The following is a 25,343-nucleotide window of genomic DNA, read 5'->3' as shown; positions in this document are numbered from 1 at the left end:
CTCCTCTTTCCATGGAGGGACTAGGTCTATTATCCCTAAGAACATTTATGTATTAAGAGAGTACAGCAGAGTTCATGTGAGTTGATGCATGTTATCATGTGGAGTGTGGGAGGTCCTTTTGTCGGGGTCTTTGAGTTCATGTGGAGAAGGTATTTATGAGGAGCAAATGTACATTTGCCACTACATGGCCCTAAGCATACCAGTCAAATCCTTTCTTTTTATATGCCAGTTTGTTACCAGTCAAAGCCTCTCTTTCTATAGGCTAGTCTGTCTGTATTAGGTAATGACTGAAAAATGTTCATTACTGTATTTTCTGCAGGCGCACCTGGAAATTAAAAATTAGCAGTGTATTTAGTACAATGAAACAGGGATTAGACTTGTAGTATTAAAACTAGGAATGGTGCTGTTGGAGACCAATGAATAATATATTTATTTAATTTCAGCCCTTTCTCATGATGGGTGGAAAGAAGATGTCATTGGGAATGGTGCTGTTGGAGACCAATGAATAATCTATTTATTTAATTCCAGCCGTCTTTCTCATGATGGGTGTCATTGCTTTGACCTTTGACAATATATCCCCAACACTATCAATTATCACTGCTAGACCATAGAGCAGGGTGTTCTTAGTGTTGGCACTGCAACTTTGGAACAATATATTATTAAACCTGCTGTGTGGTTTTCAGTTTACCAGCGTTTCCAGAATCTCAGGCTGCAGGGCTGGGAGGTGTTAGTTTATTTCTTCATTTATGCCTTGGTTTTCCCACCAGCAGGGACCAGAAGCAGCTTTCACTGATCTCCTCTCCTCCATTTTATCCTCACAACAACCAGTGAGGTGTAGTGGTTACAATGTTGAACTAGGATCTGGGAGGCACAGATACAAATCCGTAGTCTGCCACAGAAGCTTGCTGGGTTACCTTGGGCCAATCACGCATTCTCTCAGTCTAACCTACTTTACAAGATTGCTGTGAGGTTAAAATGGAGGAGAACTCCCCATGGTGGAGAAAGGTGGGATATAAATGAAGTAAACAAAAACATAAGAGAAGCCATGTTGGATCAGGCCAGTGGCCCATCCAGTCCAACATTCTGTGTCACGGTGGCCAAAACCCAGGTGCCATCAGGAGGTCTACTAGCAGGGCCAGAATTCCTGAAGCCCTTCCACTGTTGTCCTCCAAGCACCAAGACTGCAGAGCATCGCTGCCTGTGACATAGTGTTCTATTTATACGTTGTTGCTAATAGCCACTCATGAACCTCTGCTCCATATGTTTATCCAGTACCTTCTTGAAGCTGTTTGGGCTTGTAGCTACCACCAGTTCCTGTGGCTATGAATTCCACGTGTAAATTACTCTTTGGGTGAAGAAGTCCTTCCTTTTATCTGTTCTAAACCTTCTGCACATTAATTTCATTGAGTGCCCACAAGTTCTTGTATTGTGAGAAAGGGAGAAAAGTACTTATATCTCTCTCTCTTTTTTGGTATTTTTGCATGTATGTGTGTGCCCGTGCCTGGAAGTCATGGCGACCTCTGGTGACTCCTACTGGGGCTGGAGGACATTCAGAGAAGTGGCTTGATAACCTGCCTCTGTTCTCCCAGCCCTGGTATTCTCTGGAGGTCTCCCATCCAAAAAAATTCTTTCTTGACCTTCTCTATCCCATGCATAATTTTGTAAACCTCTATCGTTTCTCCAAGCTAAAGAGCCCTAATCTCTTTTACCTTTCTTTATAGGGAATGTGTTCCATCACCTTAATAATGTTATTTGCCTGTTTCTTCACCTTTTCCAATGCTATAGTATCCTTTTTGATGTACAGTGACCAGAACTGTACATGGTATTTCAAATGAAGCCGCGCCATTGATTTAATAGGGGCATTATGATACTGGCTGATTTGCTTTCAACCCCCTTCCTAATAATCCCCAGCAATATCTCTCTCCTTGTCAGTTACTGCCAGTTTGAACCCCATCAACGTATATTTATAGTTAGGATTTTTGGCTCCAATGTGCATTACTTTGCAGTTGCCCACACTGAACCTCATTTCCCAACTTGATGCTCACTCTCCCAGCCTCAACATACCTCTGGAGCACCTCACAGTCTTCCATGGTTCTCACTGCCCTAACCAACTTAGTGTCATCTGCAAACTTAGCCAGTTCACTGATTATCCCCAACTCCAAATCATTAATGAACAAGTTAAAAAGCACCGGACCTAGTACCAAGCCCTGCAATATCCCACTGCTTACACCTTCCACTCTGAAAACTGCCCATTTACACTCTCTCTGTTTCCTGTTAATTAACCAGTTTTTAATCCACAAGAGGACTTGTCCTCTTATTCCATGACTGCTGAGTTTACTTAGGAGCCTTTGATGGGGAACTTTTATCAAAAGCATTCTGGAAGTCTAGGTAAACAACATCTGCTGGGTCACCCTTGTTCACATTTGTTCACCCCCTGAAAGAACTCTATAAGGTTAAAACAAATTTTGAGTCCAGTGGCACCTTTAAAGGTGCCTGAATCTAAAAGGTTAGTGAAACAAGATCTTCCCTTATAGAATCCATGCTGATTCTTCCTCAATAGCTTTTGTTCATCAATGTGCCTACTAATTCTATCTTTAATAATGGATTCCACCACCTTACCCGGTATCGATGTTAGACTGACCAGCCTGTAATTTCTTGGATCTCCTCTGAAACTTTTTTTTAAAGATGGGTGTTACATTAGCTACCTTCCAGTCCTTGGGAACGGAGGCAAATTTTAATGATAGGTTGCATATTTTTGTCAGGAGATCCACAACTTCACATTTGAGTTATTTCAGAACTCTTGAATGTATGCCATCTAGGTCTGATGATTTGTCAGTTTTTCATTTGTTCATCAGTCGTAGGACCTCCTCTCTCGTCACCTCAATCCAACTCAGGTCTTTTGACACCCCTCCTGAAATTGGCGGTTCTGGGCAAAAAATGCATCGAGCTTCTCTGCCATTTCCCTATCATCCTTAAATAATCCTTTCCCCCCCTTGGTCATCCAAGGGCCTTACTGCCTCCCTGGCTGGTTTTCTGCTTCTAAAGTATTTGAAGAGATTTTTATTGTTGGTCTTTATTTTTTTGCAATGTGTTCCTCATACTCCCTTTTTGCCTGTCTGATCACCGACTTGCATTTGTCAAACCCTGTGCTCCCTTTTATTTACCTCACTTGGACTAGCCTTCTGCCTTAAAGGAATCCTTCTTACCTGTCACTGCTTCTATTACTTTATTTGTTAACCATGCAGACCTTTTTAATACCTATTCGTACCTTTCATAATCTGCAGTATACATTTTATCTGAGTTTCCAGTATTTTAGTTTTAAATAGTCTCCAAGCTTCCCAAAGGGATTTGAGCCTCCTTACCTTTCCTTTCGGGATGGTGTGGTGGCTCAAGTGGTTAAGACGCTGAACTGCAGGCTGTGGAAGGTCAGTAGTTCAGCAGTTCAAGACCCGGGTGCCGCAAGATGGGGTGAGCTCCTGTCTCTAGTTCCAGCTCCTGCCAACCTAGCAGTTTGAAAGCAAGAAATTGCAAGTAGATAAATAGGTACCACTTCGGTGGGAAGGTAACAGCGTTCCGTGCGCCTTGGTGTTTAGTCATGCTGGCCACATGACCACGGAAACGTCTTCGGACAGCGCTGGCTCTTCGGCTTTGAAACGGAGATGAGCACCGCAACCCTAGAGTCGGATTTGGCTGGCTTTCGAGCAAGGGAACCTTTACCTTTACCTTTCCTTTCAGTTTCTTCTTCAGAAGCCCCCTCATTTGAGAGAAGTTACCCCTCTGTGAGGTAGGTTAGGCTGAGTGTGCGTGAATGGACCAAGGTAACCAGCGAACTTTCATGGCAGAGTGGGGATTTTGAACCTGGGTCTCCCAGAGTCTGATATTCTAACCACCGGCTGTATTTGGAACCTGAGAGAGCCTTTTAGCAGGCACTACTGCAGTAAATGGACTAGTGATCTGACTCAAAGCGGCTTCATATGCTGATATGCTGGGAAATTGCTTCTTCTTTGCAAATGTATCTCATATGTACTTGCAAAAAAATTAATGAGTTTGTGTGATAGCATCTATGTCAGTTGCACATTAACACTGAGACACACACACATAAATTCCCACATGGAAATGTATCCTGTAAAGAGATTTTGTTATGTTTAAGGCAACCCAGGTATGCACAAACACCAGCATAGTGTTACTGAGCTTTAAATCTGAGTTGGCCTTGAAATCTAGTCTGCGACTATTTTAGGAGAAGTGTAGAACGAAGTTTGCATCCAGTAGCACCTTTAAGACCAACAAAGTTCTATTCAAGGTATAAGCTTTTGTGTGCATGCACATTCTTCAGATACAATGAAAAGGAAGTTACTAGTCCATGCATATAGGTAGAGGGTGGGCACTAAATTAACATGTAGCACAATGAAGATATTTAAGAGATGCATCATGCAAGGACCAAACAGGAACAACAACTGTGTAGGGCAAATGCGGTGGCTCAAGTGGTTAAGACGCTGAACTGCAGGCTGTGGAAGGTCGGTAGTTCAGCAGTTCGAGACCCGAGTGTGCCGCATGACGGAGTGAGCTCCCGTCTCTAGTTTCAGCTCCTGCCAACCTAGCAGTTCGAAAGCAAGAAATTGCAAGTAGATAAATATGTACCACTTCAGTGGGAAGGTAACAGCGTTCCGTGCACCTTGGTGTTTAGTCATGCTGGCCACATGACCATGGAAATGTCTTTGAAACGGAGATGAGCACCGCAACCCTAGAGTCGGATTCAACTGTCGTTCGAGCAAGGGAACCTTTACCTTTTTAGGGCAAATATATACTTTACTGATAAATTTATATAGGCTTCCTCCTGATTTTGCGCTAGATGGAAAGAGGCAACAGAACAGTTGCAGTGCTTGGTATTTCTTCACACTCTTGGTATTCTTGATCACATAATGACAGTAGCCGATTTTTTCTGCTGCAAGTTTTATATAAACAGTTTTGTCACAGACTATTATTTATTATACAGAACTTGGAAGTGTAGTGTAGCAATAATTGAGTTATTGTGTTTAACCTGGAAAAAGTTTGATGAGGTATGACTAGTATGGTCAGTCTAATTCTTAGACTTTGTTATATTAGTAAGCAATCTACATCTTAAACATCTCTTCAAGGAAGACATTCCTCTTACCTGGCTGTTTGTTGTCTACCAGTCTGACTAGTGTTTTAGGTGGGCTCTCACAGAGTTGAACTAGTGCTATGCAGTGAGTAAAGTTTTTACTTTCGTTTGTTTCTTTAGTTGTAATTATTTCTGCTAGGGTTTCCAAGAAACATTCTATGAATAAAAGAAGGGGTACATTTTTGCCTCTTTTTCAGAAGGCTGCTTCAGATGTATTGTATACAGAAACCTCGCTTGTGAAAACCTGTTGTTAACTGATTAAGTTTTATAAGGCATTCGTTATTCAGTATTCATCCATGTGTGAGGTATACATGAGGCCCACTGCATGCTTAGAGGGAGGGCTTCTAATGTCCTGGCCCCACTGGTGGACCTCCTGATGGCACTGGTATTTCTGGCCACTGTGTGATGCAGAGTGTTGGACTGGATGGGCCTTTGGCCTGATCCAACATTGGCATCTCTTATGTTCTAAGGGGACATCCTGTTGCTTAGGAGAAGTTGCGTCTATCACTGATGTGAATGGGGGAAGTCTGCATACTTGGGATGTCTTTTCTGCCCTAGATACAGAGATGGATCGCGACACATAAGATTTATTCTACTTTACTCACCATTTATGTTTTCATTGGCGTCTGCAACATATGAATTTTATAGAATTTATTGTGAAACAGAGGTAGATAAATAGAGATCATAGCATTTGATGTTACTAATTAATTTAAAGCCAATGAAGAGTTTAGTAACCTATAGTAAGCTCTTACTGGAATGAGTTTTTGTGTTTTTCCTTTTTTTACATTTTGTGTGTGCATGTGTTTGTGTGCTTGCTTGGAAGTCATGGTTCACTTCTGGTGACCCCTACTGAGGGCTCGAATGTTTTTCAGCGAAGTGGCTTGATTAGCCTGCCTCTGTGTCCCACCTCTGGTATTCCAAGTACTTCCCAGAGTCGGCCTTGCTTAGCTTCCGAAATCTGATGAGATCCGGCTTGCCTAGGCTATCCAGGTCAGGACTAGTCTTTGTATATTGATTGATGGAATGGACTACATTCTTTTCTGAGCTGAATATGGTTGCGTGGTGCTATAGTACTTCACTTGGAAAATGTTTTTATGCTTTCTTAGGCTAAAGATAATATAATGGCTTAGATCCAGTGTAGTGTTTCTGCAGATGGAAGGATTTGGTGTAGTGGTTAAGTGTGTGGACTCTAATCTGGGAGAACCGGGTTTGATTCCCCACTCCTCCACTTGCAGCTGCTGGATGATCTTGGGTAAGCCATAGTTCGGGAAAGGGCTGTCCTTGAAAGCGCAGTTCTTGAAAGAGCACTCTCAGCCCCCGGGAAGGGAAAGGAGTTTGTAAGCTGCTCTGAGACGCCGAGTGAAGGGCGGGGTATAAATCCAATCTCCTCCTCTTCTTCATGATTTTCTCCCCTTCCATTGCAGCCCCAAATGCCCCCTGAAATGCTACAGGCAGAGGACAGGCAACCCCCTTGGAATAATATGTTGGGGCATTTTGGGCTGGTGTGTGTGTGTGTGTTGGGGGGGGGAGAATGTCACACTCTGTGAATGGAAATCCCTCTATCTGTGAAAACATTCTGTAGTTCCAGCCCAATGCTTAGGAACATATCAGGACTCTGTTCTGGTGACTTATTTTGATGCAAGATAGCATACTAGATGTCTGCTAGAACATGTTAATTTTTAAAAACGCCCCCCCCTGCTGTTTAACCTAGCTGAAGTTTCAGGTTAACATTGTTGAGAACATCTGAATGGCTCAGATGGTAAAATTTTGACCATCTCAGAATCTTAGCTAATTTCTTTATCCTTTTTTATTACTTTGTTTAAATATTTATACCCTGCCCTCTCTCAAAGTGGCTTACAACTGTGCTCCCTCTAAGCCAGGAGTGGCCAAACTTGCTTAATGTTAGAGCCACATAGAATAAACGTCAGATGTCTGAGAGCCACAAGACAAATATTACACACATGTTTTTATTAACATTGAATGAGACTGCCAAAAATAAAAACAAAAGGGGTAAAACAGATATTGATAATGATATTTATTTGTCCAATGATATCTATTTGTCAGAGAGAGAGAGAGAGAGGTGAAAAGAAAGAATGAAAGAGGTGGAAAGAGAGAGAAACAAAGCAAATAGATGGGGTAGTGAGGGAGGGGGAAGGAAGGAAAAGAGAGAGAAAAAGAGAGAGAAAAAGAGAAAGAAAGGTGGAAAGAATACTGGCTGGGGAAGGAAAGACTGATTGGGGAAGCATGCCTTCCCTTCGCTTTCCCAGCTGCCCTGCCAGGAGCCGCACAATATGTGTGAAAGAGCCACAGTTTGGCCACCCCTGCTCTAAACTGAGTTAGTGTTAGTGTGAACTAGCTCACCTTTTTTTTAGCCTCCGGCTCGAACATTTTTGTCGTGGCTCAGGAAGGATAGCTCTGGAGCAAACTAATTTATGCAGTAGTCAAGTCAAGTCAGCCTTTATTGCCATATATCAGTAGAACAAAGTATACAAGTAGGACACTGTATTATTTATTTATTTATTAAATAAGTGGGCTCAGGGTGGCTCACATTGCCTGGCACAATGTGCCAAGATTCATATACAGTTAAAACATTTACAATTTAACATTTAACACTGTTAATTTAACACATTTAACACATATCCGTTCTGGACCAAGATTTATACATGTCAGAATAAAAAGTATAGTCTTTTCCAGTTGGGTTTCTAATTCTCCAAACATCAATCAGTTTGTAGTCCTCAGCCAATTCTAGAAAAGATCTTGGAAGTAAACCTTTGGAGGGTTTAATCTTCTTGATGGTACTCCTGTCTAGGTCTTGATCAAAAGCAGAGTTAAAATCTCCAATTATACAAATATCCATGTCGTCATATTTTGTTATAGTTTCCTTCATCATTTCAAAAAATTTGCCCTGTGATTCATTTCGTGCATATATCAATAAGGTTTTCTTGTCTCTAATATCACACACAAGACAAGCCTTTATTGGCATATAGTCTCTAATATCTATTTCAAGTAGCATAAGTCTTCCATTTTCTGATGAAAATATCAAAAGAGGTTTTAATTTTTCTGATATATATACAGCTATTCGTCTTTTCTTTACATTGTCTGAAGTGGTGAATAACTTCTTATTAATCAAATAATGCTTATTAATCAAATAATGTTCATCTTTATGTCTAATGTGGTTTCTTGCAAATATACAATATCTACATCTTTGTCTTATTTTCAAGGGAATTTCTCTTACAATCTTTATTTCCTTGTCTTGTATTTTAAGAGTATTATTCTGTGCTTCTTTTCACGCACGATTTCTGACCGTCTTCTTAGTAAATTTCACATGTACTTTCCTATATAAAAAGTCAATCTCACTCTCAATTTCTTCATATTCAACTTCCATGAAGTCCATCAGTCCTTCTGCCATAACTCTGATTAGCTCTTCTCCTTTTTGTTCAGGTACATTCTGAAATCTCAGTACATAAGCAGCTCTATCCATTTTCGATTGAATCATAGAGTCCAGGGCCTTCTTCTGCTGTGTATCTAACCTGTCCATCCTCAATGATGCTGCTTCAGCTTTCTTGGCTTGTTGTGCCACTACTGTTATTTCCTTCTTATTTTCTATTAGTTGTTTGTTAAGATCAGCCATTTTAACTTTTACATCTCCAATCTCAGTGTTTAAGTTTTTCATTTGGTCTGTGACTTGTACTAAGGCTGTCTGTACCTGGTTTAGGCCCGATTGTAGTCTGTCTTGCAGGTCATTCTGCACCTGGCTTAAACTTGCATGAAATTTAGTTTGTATATCAGTCTTGTTTGGCTCAGGCTGGTTTGAAATATAACTTGCATATTATTTTTAAAGTCTCAGAGATTCCAGTGCCAGCACATTTCCCAGTAGTTTAGTTTGTGTAGTAGGCGAAGATGCTGTAGATGTTGGGGGAGTATTTTTCTTAGCTGGCTTACTCATATTCCCGGCTTTTAAAAAGTTTTTTTTCTGTTATACATTTAATCACCCAGGATCTTTACTATTTGCCCCTCCCCCTTATTTTCTGTCTTACCAGGTTCAATATTAAAATATCAAGAGCCAATATCAAACCATAAATTAAACTCAGTATAATAAGTGTCTTCCAATCCAGACCCCCCACAAATTTTCACTTAAATTATTCTACTGGTTTAAAACACTTTAAATCTAACATTCATCATATAAAAAAAATCTCTAAGCACCTTTTAATACACACACAAACAAACAAAGAGAAAGAAATGGACAGATTACAGGCCTCTTTAATCATTTCTGTTTCTCTTCAGTAGCCCAAGCGCATCAGGTTTCTCTTTCAGGTCTCTTTACAGTTTTCCAGATCACAGCTAAATCCCAGTTCCAGTTTAATTAGCTCCCAATATATTCCAAGCGTAAATAGAAAAGAAAGGCAAATCCAAAACCAATGGCAGATGAAAAATAATAAAAGAAATCCAAACTTCTTTTATATTCCAACCAGGTAAAATCCAACAAAGTCTAACAGATCAAAATCAGTTTTCCAGTAATAATAATACTTATAAAGCAAGAACAAAAATAAAATAATCCAACAAAGGTAGGTGGGAAAACAACCAATGTTTTCCAGATTTATTATCCAACAAAGGTAGGTAGGAGAGTATCCAGTGTTTTCCAGATTTATAATCCAACAAAGGTAGGTAGGAAAATAGCTTCTAGCTTCTAAGTACCACTTCTAGTTACCATCCAGCTTACATTCTGCAATCTTCCTTTCCCATCAACAGAAAAACCAAATCCAGTTTATTGCCTATCAGCCTTCTAGATCTGCACACAATCCACCTCGCCCTCATCCACTTTGGTCCTCAGATAATCGATTGCCACGTTCTGATTCGAACCGATAACACAGCAGCCAAAACATACCTAAATTAACAAGGAGGTTTCAGGTTATCAACACTTCACAAAGAAGCCTGCAAATCCGGCCTCCATAAGAGCGAAACCCATAAAGGGACCTGCAAACATCCAAGTGGATTGTTTGAGCAGACAGACCATTCAGGTGGGAGAGTCCCTCAAAAAAGATTTCAGCAGACCCCTGTTGGATCTGTTTGTCTCACCAATGAACCACCAGCTGAAAAGGTTCTTCAGGTTTTATCACCACAATGCTGAAGGAACAGATGCCCTGACATTCTCTTAGATGCACATCAAAGATAGGGGGTTGTATGTATGACTAGTACAATGAAAAAAACTGCAAACTGTGCAAACAATGCTTGTATTATAACAATAGAACACTAAGAATCACAAGGATATAATATTATAAGGATATGATACAAAATTCTCCTTCTGTTTCAGACGTGACAAAATTCTCCGGAGTAGACCTTCCGTTTCGTAAAGAACGTTATCAAAACATCAATACGCCTTCATAAAATACATTTACAAAGTTATATTCATATTAAGACAATATACCAAAAGCCAATATATTCAAAAATTCATTAAAGTTCATACATACAAAAAAGGGTTCCATGCTTTTCCATCAATTTCTACAATAAAGTTGTTATTATTCATTATGACAATAAATGTTTATAATAGTTACAGAATCTTTATAACAATCAATAAAAACTATATTGCTCAATATTCTTACCCTCAAGGAGAAACGTGCTCCTATCCACTAATTTTCCAATTTTTCACAAACGTGGGCAAACCAAGCCTTAACAGGTACAACCCATTCTTACCCTTATAAATGAACTTGTTAAAGGTACATACAGTCCTGATAATGATCAGACAATCAAGCCATGTAGATTGGTGCAAACTCAAGTAAGTCAGTAGATACAGACCCATTTAAAGGAAACTTACATTACAAGAAACCTACATAACATTAAAGACTCCCCTGCACTGTCACAGAAAACAAGCCAGATCTAATGAGATATTAAGCCCCGCTGGTTGACACATATTTAATCTAAATATCCCATAGGCTTCCCTACGTAATAAAATCTTCTGCATATCCATTATACTGTATGGTTTAGGGCAGACCACCTCTAGCACCACAAATCTTTCGGACTATGTCCTTTCTCTGCAAAATGTCGGATGAGGGGAGCATCCTGACACTTATGTTTTAACCGAGATTTGTGCTCTAACAGGCGTGTTTTCTCCTTGAGGTAAGTACACTTTCAATCAAAGCGGAATTATGTATTTTCCACAAAGATAAAGTGGTCTTGAGAACTCATCCAACATTTGCACTGAAGGTTACAGGAAATTTCCCTCCCATCCTTTTGCCTTAATCCTGAACATCTGAGGGAAAAGAGGTGGCCTACCTTAGATGTGAGGAGAACATTTAAAACCTACTTATGTAGAACTGAACATAATAGGAAAACAGACTTGTTGTTCATAAATATTTCCCCACCAAATGTAGGAGGAAAAATGTCTAGGTCAGCCATCAGCAGTAATATAAAGGCTTGTATTGTAGAGGCATATAAGACTCTTAAGTTAGTCATCCCAATTGGAATCACAGCACACTCTGTATGGAGTGCTGCAGCCAATGTGGCCTTTGCTAAACATGCCTCTGTCAAAGAGGTATGCAACGCTACCACATGGTCTCTATGTTTATAAACTTGCTTGGCGATAGGGTTACAAGGCTTCTAAATTCTAAAGTCCAATTTATTGAAGAGGTTTCCGGCTATTAATACTCTCTTCATCAGAATATTTTCTTAAGCCTCACAAAATAAACTGAAAAAATCTCAGTCAATATGGAAAATATACAGTATAAATATGTAATTAAAATTTTTGGACATATAAACACCAATTCTCCTCAGCTAGGGAATACAAACTCTTTCCCTGTGGGTAATCCAATTTCAAATGGAGTAGCACTATAAGATATACTACATATAGCACTCAAGAACATACAAGATATGAGTAAAAAAACAAGGCAAATACTTGGTTTACCAGCTACCTGTTTAAAGTAACTCAGACCCATTAAAGAGGATGCAGAGCTTCACACAGAGCTCAGAAGCTGTGCCTCTATGTAGTAAAAGACAAGGCAACTTAGATAAGAAATGTAAAACAATTACCAACCTCCCGTCTGGGGTGACGTATAGTTCTTAAGAGGACACTAGTCTCAGAAAGACAACTGTAGGGAACAAACCTATAGTAAATACAAATTCCAATGAACACATTACTTAAGTTAGAAAAACATACATACCATCTATGTGGAGGATGCAGAGCTTCAAAACTGGAATCAGGGAAATGTACTGCAACAATGTAAACAAGCTCAAAAACACACCTCAAAACAGGGAAAGGCTAGGAAGCTTAAATAAGATGCCCAGACCATTAACTACACACAGGTGCAGAAAAATTAAAGGAACCAAACACGAATCCATAACAGTATTTACAAGTAGCAGCTCCAGTCAATTAAGTCCATTTGGTGAATGGTGTTTAGACGGAAAATCCAATACATTTCACATTGCAACAAAATATTCTCCAAATTATTATGATTAAACCTATGAGGTCTTACAAGATCCAAAACAACATATTTAAAATCCTCAGGGGATCCATACTACATATGGATCTTCATTTCAGTTTCATATAGGGTCGTTTTCACAGATGTGTTAGGTTTTCCTGTTCTTTGTACTCTGGCTCTGTGAAACTGTTTTTGGGATAATGTCACTCTACATTTATAAAGCATTACAAATTAAATATCTGCAACTCGGCTGACAGCATTTGGCCATAGAGTATTTCAGTATATCCTAGATGCCGATGATGACTGCCACCCAGAAAGTAGGGACACGGCTTTGGGAAGTCCCATCAAGACGTCCTCAGCTTCTGAGGGAGAACGGGCCATTGGCCACTTACCATGAAGGGTCTTTCTCCTCTGAGCAAAGGAGAACATCTTGTCTCTCCCAAAGTTATCATCTATCTAGGGTGGTTTCATGGGGTTTATTTCTGTCTCAACAGCTTTCTCCTATATTTACCTGTTAATTGTTTTCTGTTTCTGGTTAATGTTCAAGTTACCTGTTTAGTCATTGGAGCTAAGGGTGGAATGACTGCTTTTGGAGTTACCAGAACTGAAGAGATGGGTGACTCCCACACTGGAGACAGGAAGTGAGAAGAATTTGTTCCTGCCTCCCTGATTGGATGGTGGGAATCACCCATTAATGTTTTCCTTTCCTCAGAGGAGAAGGATCCTTCACAGTAAGTGGCCAATGGCCTGTTCTCAGGAAAGTTTATCAGGCACCTGGAAGAAAATAGTTTCAGAGAGTTGCCATGTTGGTCTGCAGTACAACAGCTTGGTTTGAGTCCAGTAGCACCTTAGAGACCAACAACATTTTCAGGGTATGAGATTTTGAGAGGCAAAGCTCCCTTCACCAGATATCTAGCTGGAAGAGAATATGTATTTCCCCCCCTGTTTCCAAGTTACAACCTATATGATCTTTGTTGTGCAAGAGAAGGGCAAGGTGGAGAAGGAGTGGGGTTTAGCGAAACACAATTTTCATCTAAAAATACTCTAGCAACAATTAGAACAGAGTAGTCAGTTAATACAGGCAATGCTGTCACTGGGTTAGAAGTCAGGACAGTCTGAATCAAAGTATTCTTGGCCAACTGGACCTTATCTTTGACAAACTCTGCATCACAAATAATAATGGAAGACAGGCCTATTCTTGAATACTAGCTGTGACAAGCTCAATTGAAATTCCATAATTAAAGGCAGTGTAGTTCTGATTATTGGATGCTGAGGTTAAACAAGACAGCCTGGTTCATCACGGTTCTGTCTTTGAGCTTTCCAGAGACATTGAGCTGAACTCTCTTGGAAACAGAATATGCTGGAGTATGTCTAGTGTTAGATCTCTTCCAGGCAATTTGATGATGAAGGCTGAGGTCCTGTGGAGTAGCATTAAAGCCTACTTACTGTTTATACCATTCATATTTTTATATTTATGAGTTTGCACAAGGTTTAATATGCCTCTAATAACCACTTGGTTAGGTGGTATCCTTTAGAACTAGTGTGGTCAAGTGGAACAAGAGATAGAACTGGATTCATGGGTTCAAGTATCCTAGAGTCCTGTGGAGTACTGGGTCATCCATAGCAATTCCACTGTAAATGGCAAACGTTATAAATTTTGTAAAATCAAGTTTACACAATATGAAGTGATATGAAGAGGACTTTATGTATTCTCTATTTCTCTATTATGTATTTCTCTATTATTCTGTTGGAAGCAGGTAATTTAGTGTTAGGCACAGATTCATCATGGAATTTTCAGCTTATTTTTAAATAAAGGGGAAGGTATGCTTTAAAATGTGCAAGCATTGCTAATGAAAAATCTTGTAAGCCAGAGAATGGCAAAACATGGCTTTTAGTGGGAACGTAGTTGAGTGCCATAGTAACTTGCTCGTCCCCACAGCTATCAGAAGTGGAGTCAATAATTCAAAATAAGTGAACTAGGCAACAGTAGTTTAATTTGCATAATTTGTATTATGCAAATTAAGTCATAGTCATATTGTCTGTCTATAGTTGTCTTGTAAATTTGAAGTCCTATAGTTTGGACAATATTAACAATAAATCTGAATTAGGTACAATTATGAACTGCTCATCCCCTAGCATTCAGTGCCCATCCTTTAAAATTCAGATCTAAACTAGGGAAGTCTCCCTGCTCCTGCACTTACTGGCTCTTCCAGGACCGTCCAGCTGGTTAATAATAGCCCCTCCAAAGTTCAGGAGCACTTCCAGTTCCTCTGGCACCTGAGCCCTGATTGAAGGGGTGAAGAAAGAGCTGGGAGGCCAGCAGAATTGGAGGCATAACTGCAAGACTCCCAGAGCAAGCCGCACTTGTCACCCAGCCCGGTGAAAGACTGGTGCTATGAGCAGGTTGCACCCACTGGCCCACAGCTGTTGTGGGCCATTTCTCTGGCCCTCCTAGGCCTAAGCCAGTCAGGGGAACAGCCTCCTAAGGCACAGGGGGAGGGCAGGGACCAGGGGGAGGGTGGGCCCTGAAGAGGACCAGTCCTTTCTGCAACCAACTCGCAGCGAAGCCTCTTCTCCCTTAGGGCAGTGGGTGAGCCCAAGGCTGACCTGTCCCAACCTCTTCCTTTAAAAGACAGGCCCAAGGCAAGCCAAGAAAGACAAGTCAAGCTCCTCTCCTGTTGCTAGGGAAGAAGGGCTGTGCAGAAGAGGGCTTTGGGTGAGTCTTAGGCTCCCTTCTTTTTATTGGCTGAAACATCCCAAATGCCTATGCTGAAAAGGATGCTGCAGGGCAAAGAGCCCAGGGAGTTGGAGCCTGATAATCTGTTTTCAGTTGGGGTTTTTTGACATAGAAAACATGTCTTTTTACCACAGAAAGGACCATATGAGACCATAATTAGCAATATCACCATTTGTTCTCAACATATTGTTTTTAGATTAGCAGCAAACTAATATTTAACATCAGTAGTTGACCTGATTTGGACATACATCTTTTCCTTTGTTGGTATTCTGGACATTGCAGCACTTTTCTACAGGGTCCTAGATATTGTCGAGAAAGCTGAGTTTATTGGAAACCTCTTCTTATACTGCAAGCTGAAATCCTGCCTATGTAAAACCATTTATCCAGTATTTCAGTTTTTAAAATCAACTTTAAATGTGATTTTTAAAGGTTGTGCAAATCTGTGATTTCCAGTAAATGAACTAGAACTTATCTTTTTTGCTTTAGGCTTTCAGATAAACTTCTGTGAAAAAGCACAAAGTAAGCTATATGTTTTATAGTATTCTGCTGTTTTTTTGTTTGTATATCATTCTTGGTATGGGGAATGTGTCCATTGTTGAGCTTACTGATTAGCTGTGCATTCATACATGGGCAGAGCTTCCATTTTTCATTTTGCTTTCAAAATGTGATACATGAATATGCCTTGGGTATATTTACTATGGGCATTTATGTATTTAATTCATTTATTCCCCACCTTTCTCCCCAAAGGGGACCCAGAGTGGCTTACATTATTCTTCTCTCCCACTTTATCCTCACACTGTCCCTGTGAGGGTAGGTTAAGATCAGAGAGTATGACTGGTCCAAGGTCACCCATTGAGCTTCCATGGTGCAAGTAGGAATTTAAACCTTGGTCTCCCAGATACTAGTCCGACACTCTTAAACACTATATCACGTTGGCTCTAAACTGACTCTATAGATAAATAATCCATTTATTTTGGTGGATTTGCAGATTTATTTATTTTTTTGCTTTTTGTCAAAATATAGTGGAATTCTTTGGCTGAGAGGTAACAGCTTAAGATAATGTTGAACTTAAGCTGTTTGATATAAAACCCAAAGTGACTATATCAAAGGGCACCTGGATTTCAGAACTTTAAAGTTCCCTTTCTAGATATTTAATTGCATACAAAACTGCCTTTAGTATTGGTCTCTCTGTGCCAGTATTATCTATTTTGATTTGCAGTGACTTTTCAGTGCTGCAAATAAATTTTTGCTATCTGCAGGTCTGTGCTATCTGTAGGTGCCAGGGATTGAACCTGGGATCTTATGCATACAAAACATATATTCTGCCGAAACTATGGTCCCTTGCTCTAAGCCATACTTTTATTTTAGGTGGCCCAGTATTTTGGAGTTACAGAAGCAACTTTTTGAAGAAGTAACTGGTAACTTCCCATAATCTCTAAAAGTCTCTAAAGGTAAATTCCTTTAGAGGTAACATAATCTCTAAAGGTAACTTCCTAAAATCTCTAAAGGTCAGAAATAGTTAGCCCATGTTCGGATGACTAATGGAAGCTCTGCACTATTATTTTTTCATTGTTTCATTCTCTTACAGTTTTCATTTTTAACTGCTGTGTTCATTATGATTGCTTGCCATGTTTTATTGAGATCTTTGTTGGACACCAAAACATAGCAATACTAGTAAATCTTGCCAGTATAGTGAATAAAAAATCTCAAATTTCATTCAGAATCTATATATTTAGCATTTTTATTTGAAGCTACTAGATGTGCGTATGTAATCTAAAATGATGAAATGATTGTAAGATAACTTTGGTATTCTGTAATATATGTTGGGATTTTATGTTTGAGATTTTCTAATAAAATGGTTGCTAACCGAAGTATGAGCTTTTAAAAAAGAGTTTGAATTTGATTGAGTCTTTGGAGTAACATTACAAGAAGTGCAAAAAAGTCCAGCTTGTGCCTATCATTGTGCCTTGTGCATCCAAACGGAATATATTTATTTTGCTGCTCTTCTTCAAGCACTTGTAGTTTTTATGAGAGTTCTTATTTTCTAACCAACAAGAGACACATTTTTTTTCAGTAAAACTAAATTCTTATACTCTGGCACTGAAAATTTTCAGGAAACAGTGCAGTCTTCTGCCTATATATAGAATGAAAAGTTGCCATAAGAAAACAAAGATAACAGACTCTATGATCATTTCCACATTGGTTATCGGCCCCGGGTTCAATGCTTTTGAGAAGCACGGTCTTTTTCCTGCTTGCCCACAGGATTGTTGTGCACTCATGCATCTTCTGGGTTTCCCTGGCTTTTCTTCAGTCTTTCTCAAATCTGCTTGGCTCTGAGGTTTGGGAAAGTAAAGCCTAGATGGCTGCCATTTGGGTGGGAAAGTTTAGATTTTCATGTGTACATAGCAGCCATTTTCCTCCACCCGCCATTGGGACAGGTATTTTTTTAATCTGAAGTGGAATTTCATTATATTATATTGATAAACTGTTATACCAGTATGCATGGTGTTCTCCTAATTACCAGCTTTTTTAAAAAAAAGTAAGTCTCAAGTGCTTTTCGTTGTGGAGATATTTATTTTTTAAAAACATTTATTAGTTGCCTTTATGTCTTTTAGGGAACTCAAGGAATCTTAAAATGTAGATACAATACATAAGATGGAATACATAAAATACATTATAATTTAAAATCACAGTTTAGGACTGCTAGTAAATTAATCAAATGTGGTCCTAAATTAAACTGTCTTCAACTACCTCCTAAAGATTGAAAGTCATGGGGCCAGGTGCCACCGCCCTGTGGAGGTTGTTCCATAATTGCGGTGCTGCCATTGAAAAGGCCCTCACTCCTATTCCCACCAGATGAGCTTCTTTGGTGGGACAGTCAGAAGGCCCTCTCCCTGCAATCTTAATTCCCAGGTAGTAGGAACATGGGAGAAGATGATCCTTCAGATACCATGTTCCCAAGCCATGTAGGGCTTTAAAGGTCAAAACCAACACCTTGAATTGGGCTCAGGACTGGATTGGTGTTCAGTGTAATTGCTGTAAGTTTCAGTTCACATGCTCCAATAGCTGGCCCAGACCTGCACTCTGGCCTCAGCATTCTGCACTTACTGCAGCTTCCAAATACTCTTCAAGGGTAGCTCCAAGTAGAGCATACTGCAAAAGTCCAGACACACCAACCAAAAACTCTCCAAACCACTGTAGCCATCTGGTTCTCTAAGGCGTCTACTGTGTGAAGTAGTACTCCCAAGCTGCAAACCTGGCTTTTCAAGGTGATATAAGGAACTATTAAGGGGAAAGCCATTAAAAAATCTGAAAAGCCCCCAGTGGCTGGGGATGGTGGTGGCCACTGCTAAGGGACTGGGTCTGGGGAACTGCTGGGAAACATGCCAGGCGGAAGCCCTGATGCTGCTGAGCTTTATCTGCAGACGCACCAGTGATGGGGAAACTGCAAAAACTCCTCCCTGAATGGAAACCACCTATGAAAGAAATAATTGATTGCATGGTGTTTTTTGACTTTGTATTACACCTATAATGATAGCAGATTTGTTGCTGTAGAGAATTCTGAGACTCTTGTAGACAGCTTATGCCACGAGGATGCTCATCATTCCTGGAAATATTGTCTGAGTTGTGGCTCTTGCAAACAAGATGCTTATATTAGGCTATGACTTCTGCTTTAGTTACCTTTTCATGTGACTTTTTGTGTTCTTCCTGTTGCTGGAATCCTTTGTCCCCTATGACTTTACAATTCTTTCTAGGATTAGTAGATTGTCTCAGGCAGGATTCTATTTTGAGGAGGGGGGGTTAGCAGATGACTTTTTAAAAGATGAATGAAGCATTATAGCTCTGTCAGAAAGAATAGATGGAAGTAGACAACATAATATGAAAAGGGGTGTCACTGACTTCCATATTTTTATTTTTGTATAATAATAAGGCTCACCAAACTTGCATGAACTCTATATTGGTTTGTGGAAATCTTACAACTTTTTTATGCTGGTGCTGTTTACCCTGGACCCAGACGCAGTTACTTGAATGTCAGTTTGGCTGATTTGTTGATCATGTAATTTCATTTAAGTGTGTTTTAGGACTGTGATCTAAGGCTGGCAGTCTTTATTATAGGTTGCTATATGTGTCTGTCAGCTCATGGAAATTTTAAAGTTTGGAACAAAGTTTTTGCTTGCAGACATACAGGGTTGATTCACATATCAATGTGAATGTACAGGTTGTGTGAAGTTTTAATCTGATTGCAATCCTGATTTGAAAGGCAAGGACAAACATTACTTCGCCTGTTTAGATGTAATAGCAAACCAGTTTGAAATTTGAAATGTTTAGTTATATAACACTAGTCAAGATCAGGCATTATGCAAGACCCATTCCATAGACTGCTAAAACAACAAATTGGTTTTATGGGACAACTATTTGCAGGGCTTTTTTTCTTGGGGAACACTCTGGAATGGAGTTCCGGAACTCCTTTGACAAAAATTTTTTTGAAATGTGTAAAAGTTCATGAGTTTTTAGTATACAGATTGAAAACTTCATTTCCCTTTTGAGAGTTCCGGCACCTCTTTTTCAAAAACAAAAAACAACCCTGATTATTTATATAATATTGTAAAATATGACAGGATTCTTCTCACCAGTTACATCTTTCAGCAAATTGATTTGTAGAGCAGGAGTGCTCAATTTATCAACATTGTGAAATTACACAAAATCAACAACTAGTATTACTTACCACAGTTGAAAATGTATTTATTTATTTATTTACTTCATTTATACCCTGACTTTCTCCCCAATGGAGACCCAAGCACTTTACGTGATTACATGATTACATCTCTATTTTACCTCACAACAATCCTGTGAGGTAGGTTAGACTTGTGAGATTTTGCAGACATTTGGCTGGGACTCACACCAACATCCTGTATACTACAAGTCATGGTGGTTTATTAGGGAACGACTTCAGGATTAGTCCAGCCTTATCCATTCAATTTACTCCCCTTCCCTTGGACTGCCAGACTGATAGGTATTCTTAGAAAAATATACTTAAACAGAGATTAAATCAGCAGAGCAATGAACGAGAGTCTGAGACCATGTGTGTATTTGAAAAATAGAAGCTTTACTAGAACTAACATGGGGAAAAAGGTAAACGGGATGCAAAATAAGAAACACTAGGTTCATACATGTTTACTGCTAGAAAGATACTAAAGGAATGGCATCTCTCCTTCTCCATACCAGAACAAAGGGAAGAAGAGATACCTATATGCTAAATAGCCAATACATTGATTTCCAATCACAAAGCTAAAGGGTCAGGTCATTTTACTAAGACCTCCTACAAGATTCGCGGGCTTTTCTCACTTAATAACAGATTGGGTACAATAAACACGTGACTTTCTGTTGACCAAAACAAACAAAGTTAACTCTATAATTACTGAAGTGTTTTAACTTGCTAAAACCCAATACCCCTTCTTAAGTTACAAAGGCCCCGGTCACACGGGCCGAAAAATGCGGGGGGGGGGGAACGTGGCTGTTTGCCCCGGGGCAAAATAATGCGCGGTTGCATGATCAGACCTCCCATGGAGGTCCCGTGGTTAGGAGGAGGTGCCGATCACATGGCGCAGTAAAGAAGTGGGGCAAAGAAGTGGGGGCCGCGTGCCAAGGGAAGGCGAGGAGGGGGTTGCCAGAGAAAGCCAGCCAAGCGGCGCTGGGGAGAGGAGGGGCCAGCGGCCTACTGGGCGGTGTGGCGTCGCGTTGGGCACGGCTTTGTCCCCACCAGTGAGGCAGGCAGGGGGCGGGCAGTAGTTGTGTAAGGGCAAGAGTCGAGGAGCCGGCTGGTGGGGCACACGAAGAGGGCAAAGCAGCATGGCTCAGCCCCCTCTCCCCTGACTGCGCCTCCTCCGCTGCCTCTGCCAGCACCTGTCTTCGAGGCCATGGTGAGTTCCGTCCTCCTGGCTCTTCGGCTCCCTGGGCGCTGGGGCTCCGATCCCACAGCCTCTGCGCACACCTCCCCTCGCGCCGCCCGTGTGTCTAGTCAACTCTTCCCGGCTTTGCCCCCCCCTTCCCCAAGCAGACTTCCTACTCTGCTGCCGCAGCCCCCCCTTCTGGGCTTCACCTCTGCCGCTTTCTCTTCTGCCTTGGCCCCTTTCCCCCTATCTGTTTCTCTCTCACCTCAAGCTGTGCGCTCTGAGTTGCGTTTCTTCTGGCTGCTCTCCTCTTCTCTGCACGACTCAAGTCTTAGCGAGCTGCTCAGTTGTGTGTTTTTTTTAAAATAAACTAAAGTGTGCGCATGCTCCGTTGGGTGCTTGTGCGCATCCGTGGAGACTTGGGGAAAAAACCCCTTTTTGCTAGGGGACATGGGCGGGCGGCGGAACTACCACCGGAAACGCGATAAGATGCCCGCCCTTGCCCCGCGGTTTCCGGAAACTAGTACCTCGGAGGTACTAGTTTTTTAAACCACATCTTTGGCGGGAGCCACGGGAGCTCTACACTTCCCAGATGTGGCAGTGAGATCGCGCCCGGAAAATCCGCCTATCTTCCGTCCCTGTAGCGTGGCTAATGCTCCGTGTGACCGGGGCCAAACTGAAGTAATGCAAGTTGAGTTTTTCATGTAGAGTCTTGAACTTCTCCTTGGCAAGTGGCTTGGTGAGTATATCCGCAATGATGTTCTCAGAAGGACAGTATTGGAGTTCAGTGAGTCCTTGTTTTTGCATCTCTTACACGTAATGACATTTGAGAACGATGGTCTTTTAGATTTGGTGCTCTCATCTTTGCAGATAGTGATGCAAGCTTGATTGTCCTCAAACAGTATTTTTGGTTCATCAATCCTAAAGTCCTTCAGTAGATGAATAAATCCAGTCTAGCTCATTGCAGGCACTTGTCATGAATACACGCTCTGCTTACGCTACAAAAAGAGCTACAACAGATTGTTTTTGTTTTTTGTAAAATATTTTTTATAACTCTCTTTTTATTAAAGAAAAACTTTTCAACATTTTATAATACAAAAACATTAACACAATAATAAAATTTAATAATTCTGAGTTAAAATTTAACTCATAAACATACAAACCAACGCACAAGCATATAACTTTGGAACAATTCTATATCTTTCGTTTTTATGACTAATATTAATAGAAGGCAAAATCTATATATTTGGTTGGTAATTTAAGTATTTATTTATTTATTTAATTTAAGTATTTCATTTGTTTCTGTTTCAACATAATGAAAAAAGGTAAACGATTTCTCTACAAAGTTGGACTCCTTTGAAGGGTTATCTGCTAACTCTAATAGCATTGCAATTTTGTTCTGAACCACCACGTCCCACACCTTTTGAAACCAATGTTTTACTGTTGGGATTTTCGGTGTCTTCCACTTTTGAGCCAACACAGTTTTTGCTGCTAGTAGTAATAATGCTATTATTTCCTTTTTCATTTTAGACATTGTTATGTGTTCCCTGTGATTTAATAAAATAGATTCTGGAGTGTTGGGAATGTCAAGATTTACTATACCTTTTACTATATTTAAAACAGAAACCCAAAATTTTTGGACCTGAGGACAAGACCACCAACAATGTATAAATGATCCAACATGGTCACAACCTTTCCAACATTTAGGTGTTCTTATGGCATGGCTCTAATATAATCTCTGTGGGGTCAAATACCATCTTGAGAATAGTTTATAGTTTTGAAGCCTAAGGTTTCAAAACTTTGTAGAATATACGTTGGATGACCAAATTTTCAGCCATTGGTCTTGGGTTAATAAAATTTGACAATCATTATGCCATGCTTTTTGTTGTACAGTGGGTTGCTTCCATTGTTTCTCATTCATACTTATATATATATAAGTTTGATTATTCCTTTTTCCCCATATATGCCCAATTTGATTAATTTTTCAAATCCTGTCAATTCTTTATCTAGACTATTTCAAAAATCATTTCTATATGCCATATGATGCAGTTGTTCTAATTGTTCTTTCGACAGAAGTTTATTGTGGTCATATATGTGAATTAGCCTAAATGTGTTTTTCTCCCTCCATTGTGTATAAGTGTTAACCTTTTCTCCTGGGGCAAACCAGTGCTGCCCTAGAAAAGATGACATCGGTGAAACTCCTGGTGTTAATACTTTTCTATATTTATCCCAAATTTCCAATGTAAACTTCAGATATGGATTACAAGCTATATTTTGGTGTCTCTCATTGGGTTTGTTTCAAATAATTTCTTGTAATCGTACAGGTATAATTGTAGAATTGTACTCCTCTCTATTAATACCCATGTTTTTTGTACTTCAGGATTAGCATAAAATAGCATATTTTTTAATTGAGCTGCATGAAAATACAGTTTTAAATTGGGTGGAGTTATCCCTCCTCAACGTAATGATCTAGTTAATAAGGAGTATCCTATTCTATAAGATTTTTCCCCCCATAAAAAAAATGTTTCCACTGAGTTTCCCATTTCTTAAATTCTTTTTCTGGTATTAGAAATGGTAAATTCTGGAATAAATACAAAAATTTAGGAAAAATAATAGTTTTTATTAATTCTATTTTTTCTAATAAGGATAAATTAAAGCTTGCCCAATTATCCATTCATTCTTTTACTGTTTTAATTAAGGGGTCATAATTGCTTTTATATAGTTCTTCCAAATTTATTGGAATTATAATACCAAGGTGTTTCCAACTTTTATGAACCCATTTAAAGGGAAAATGTTCAGAAATATATTTTTTCCCGTCCTCCAGAATATGAATAGTATACAACTCTGTTTTATGGAGATTAATTGTAAAACCTGAAATTTCATGAAATAAATTTATTTTTTCAATTAAAGTTTGTAACATTTGTTTTGGTGTGGTAAGATAAATAACTGTGTCATCCGCAAAGAGTCCCAATTTATAGGTAACTATTTATTTGAACTTCTAAGATTTTTGGGTCTTGTCTAATTGCCCAAGCTAATGGTTCTAAAGAAATTACAAACAAAAGTGGGGAGAGGGGACACCATTGTCTCATTCCTTTTGTTAAATAAAGATTTTCTGATCTAGAATTATTGAGTTGAATTTGAGCTAAAGGGGTTTTATAGATGGTTTCAATTGATCTTCTAAATTGGGGACCAAAATTCATAACTTTTAATACTTCTTTCAAATAGGGTATCTCTACTTTATCAAATGCTTTTTCAGCATCTAACATTAAGATAGCAGAATTGATTTTATTTTGTTTTGTTTATAATTTATAATATTAAGGGATTTCCGTATACTATCCATAATTGATCTTCCGGGTATAAATCCTAACTGATCCGGGTGGACAGAATTAAAAATTATTTTATTCAATCTGGCTACAAGAATGGAGGAGAATATTTTAAAATCATGATTCAAAATAGAAATTAGACGATAAGATTCAACTTTATATTTATTTTTGCCAGGTTTTAATAAAACTATTTACTTTGGTTTCCGACCAGGTTTGTGACATTTTGCCATCTGACATTACAAAATTACAAGTCTGCAAGAGTGGTTGTATTAATAAGGGTTGAAATTTGTGGTAAAACTCTATCGGTATCCCATCTCTACCCACCGATTTATTTTTCTTATTTTTTCCTAATGCTTCTTTTATTTCTTCCTCTTCAGTGGGTTTTTCCATATGTTCCCTATGCTCCTCTGTTAATTTGGAGCCAAATTTAATATTACTTAAATATTCTCGAGTAGAATCAGAATTTGGATTTCCTGATTGATATAATTTCTTAAAATAATTATAAAATACTGTGGTAATTTCCTTTGAAGATGATATAGTGTCTCCCTGGTTAGTACGTAAAGCTGATACTTGTAATGAGGTTGATTTTAATTTACCCTATATTTTAACAATTTTATAGATTTAGACGTCTTAGTGACATATTTTTGTTTCAAATATAACAAATTTTTTGTATCGAAGTCTCCATTAATTCTAATTTTTTTCGTTCTACTAATATTTTTTTATAATTTTTTCCCTCCAAATTTCATGTCGTTTTTCCAAATAGGTTATTTTTTCTTGCATATCAGTAATTATTCTTTGTCTATTTTTTTTGTAGGAGGAGGCTATTGATAATAATTTTCC

General features: G+C 39.2%; 1 protein-coding gene across 2 annotated transcripts in view; it reads left to right on the top strand.

Moving 5' to 3' along the window:
• Nucleotides 1–25,343, top strand: part of MAP2K4 (mitogen-activated protein kinase kinase 4) — a 146,173-nt gene that overhangs the window by 1,066 nt on the left and 119,764 nt on the right. The window contains exon 2 of one of the 2 annotated variants that reach the window (XM_015426302.1): nt 15,776–15,808. The exons of the other annotated variant lie outside the window; for it this stretch is intronic. Within the exon in view, the coding sequence (XP_015281788.1) occupies nt 15,776–15,808 (33 nt within the window). The remainder of the gene's footprint in view (nt 1–15,775; nt 15,809–25,343) is intronic. 2 annotated transcript variants of the gene reach the window in all.

The sequence above is a fragment of the Gekko japonicus genome, unplaced genomic scaffold, assembly GCF_001447785.1.
Source record: "Gekko japonicus isolate JY-2015 unplaced genomic scaffold, Gekko_japonicus_V1.1 scaffold501, whole genome shotgun sequence".
Taxonomy (NCBI): domain Eukaryota; kingdom Metazoa; phylum Chordata; class Lepidosauria; order Squamata; family Gekkonidae; genus Gekko; species Gekko japonicus.
The sequence above is the reverse complement of the archived record's forward strand: the minus strand, read 5'-3'. Positions and strand labels throughout refer to the sequence as shown.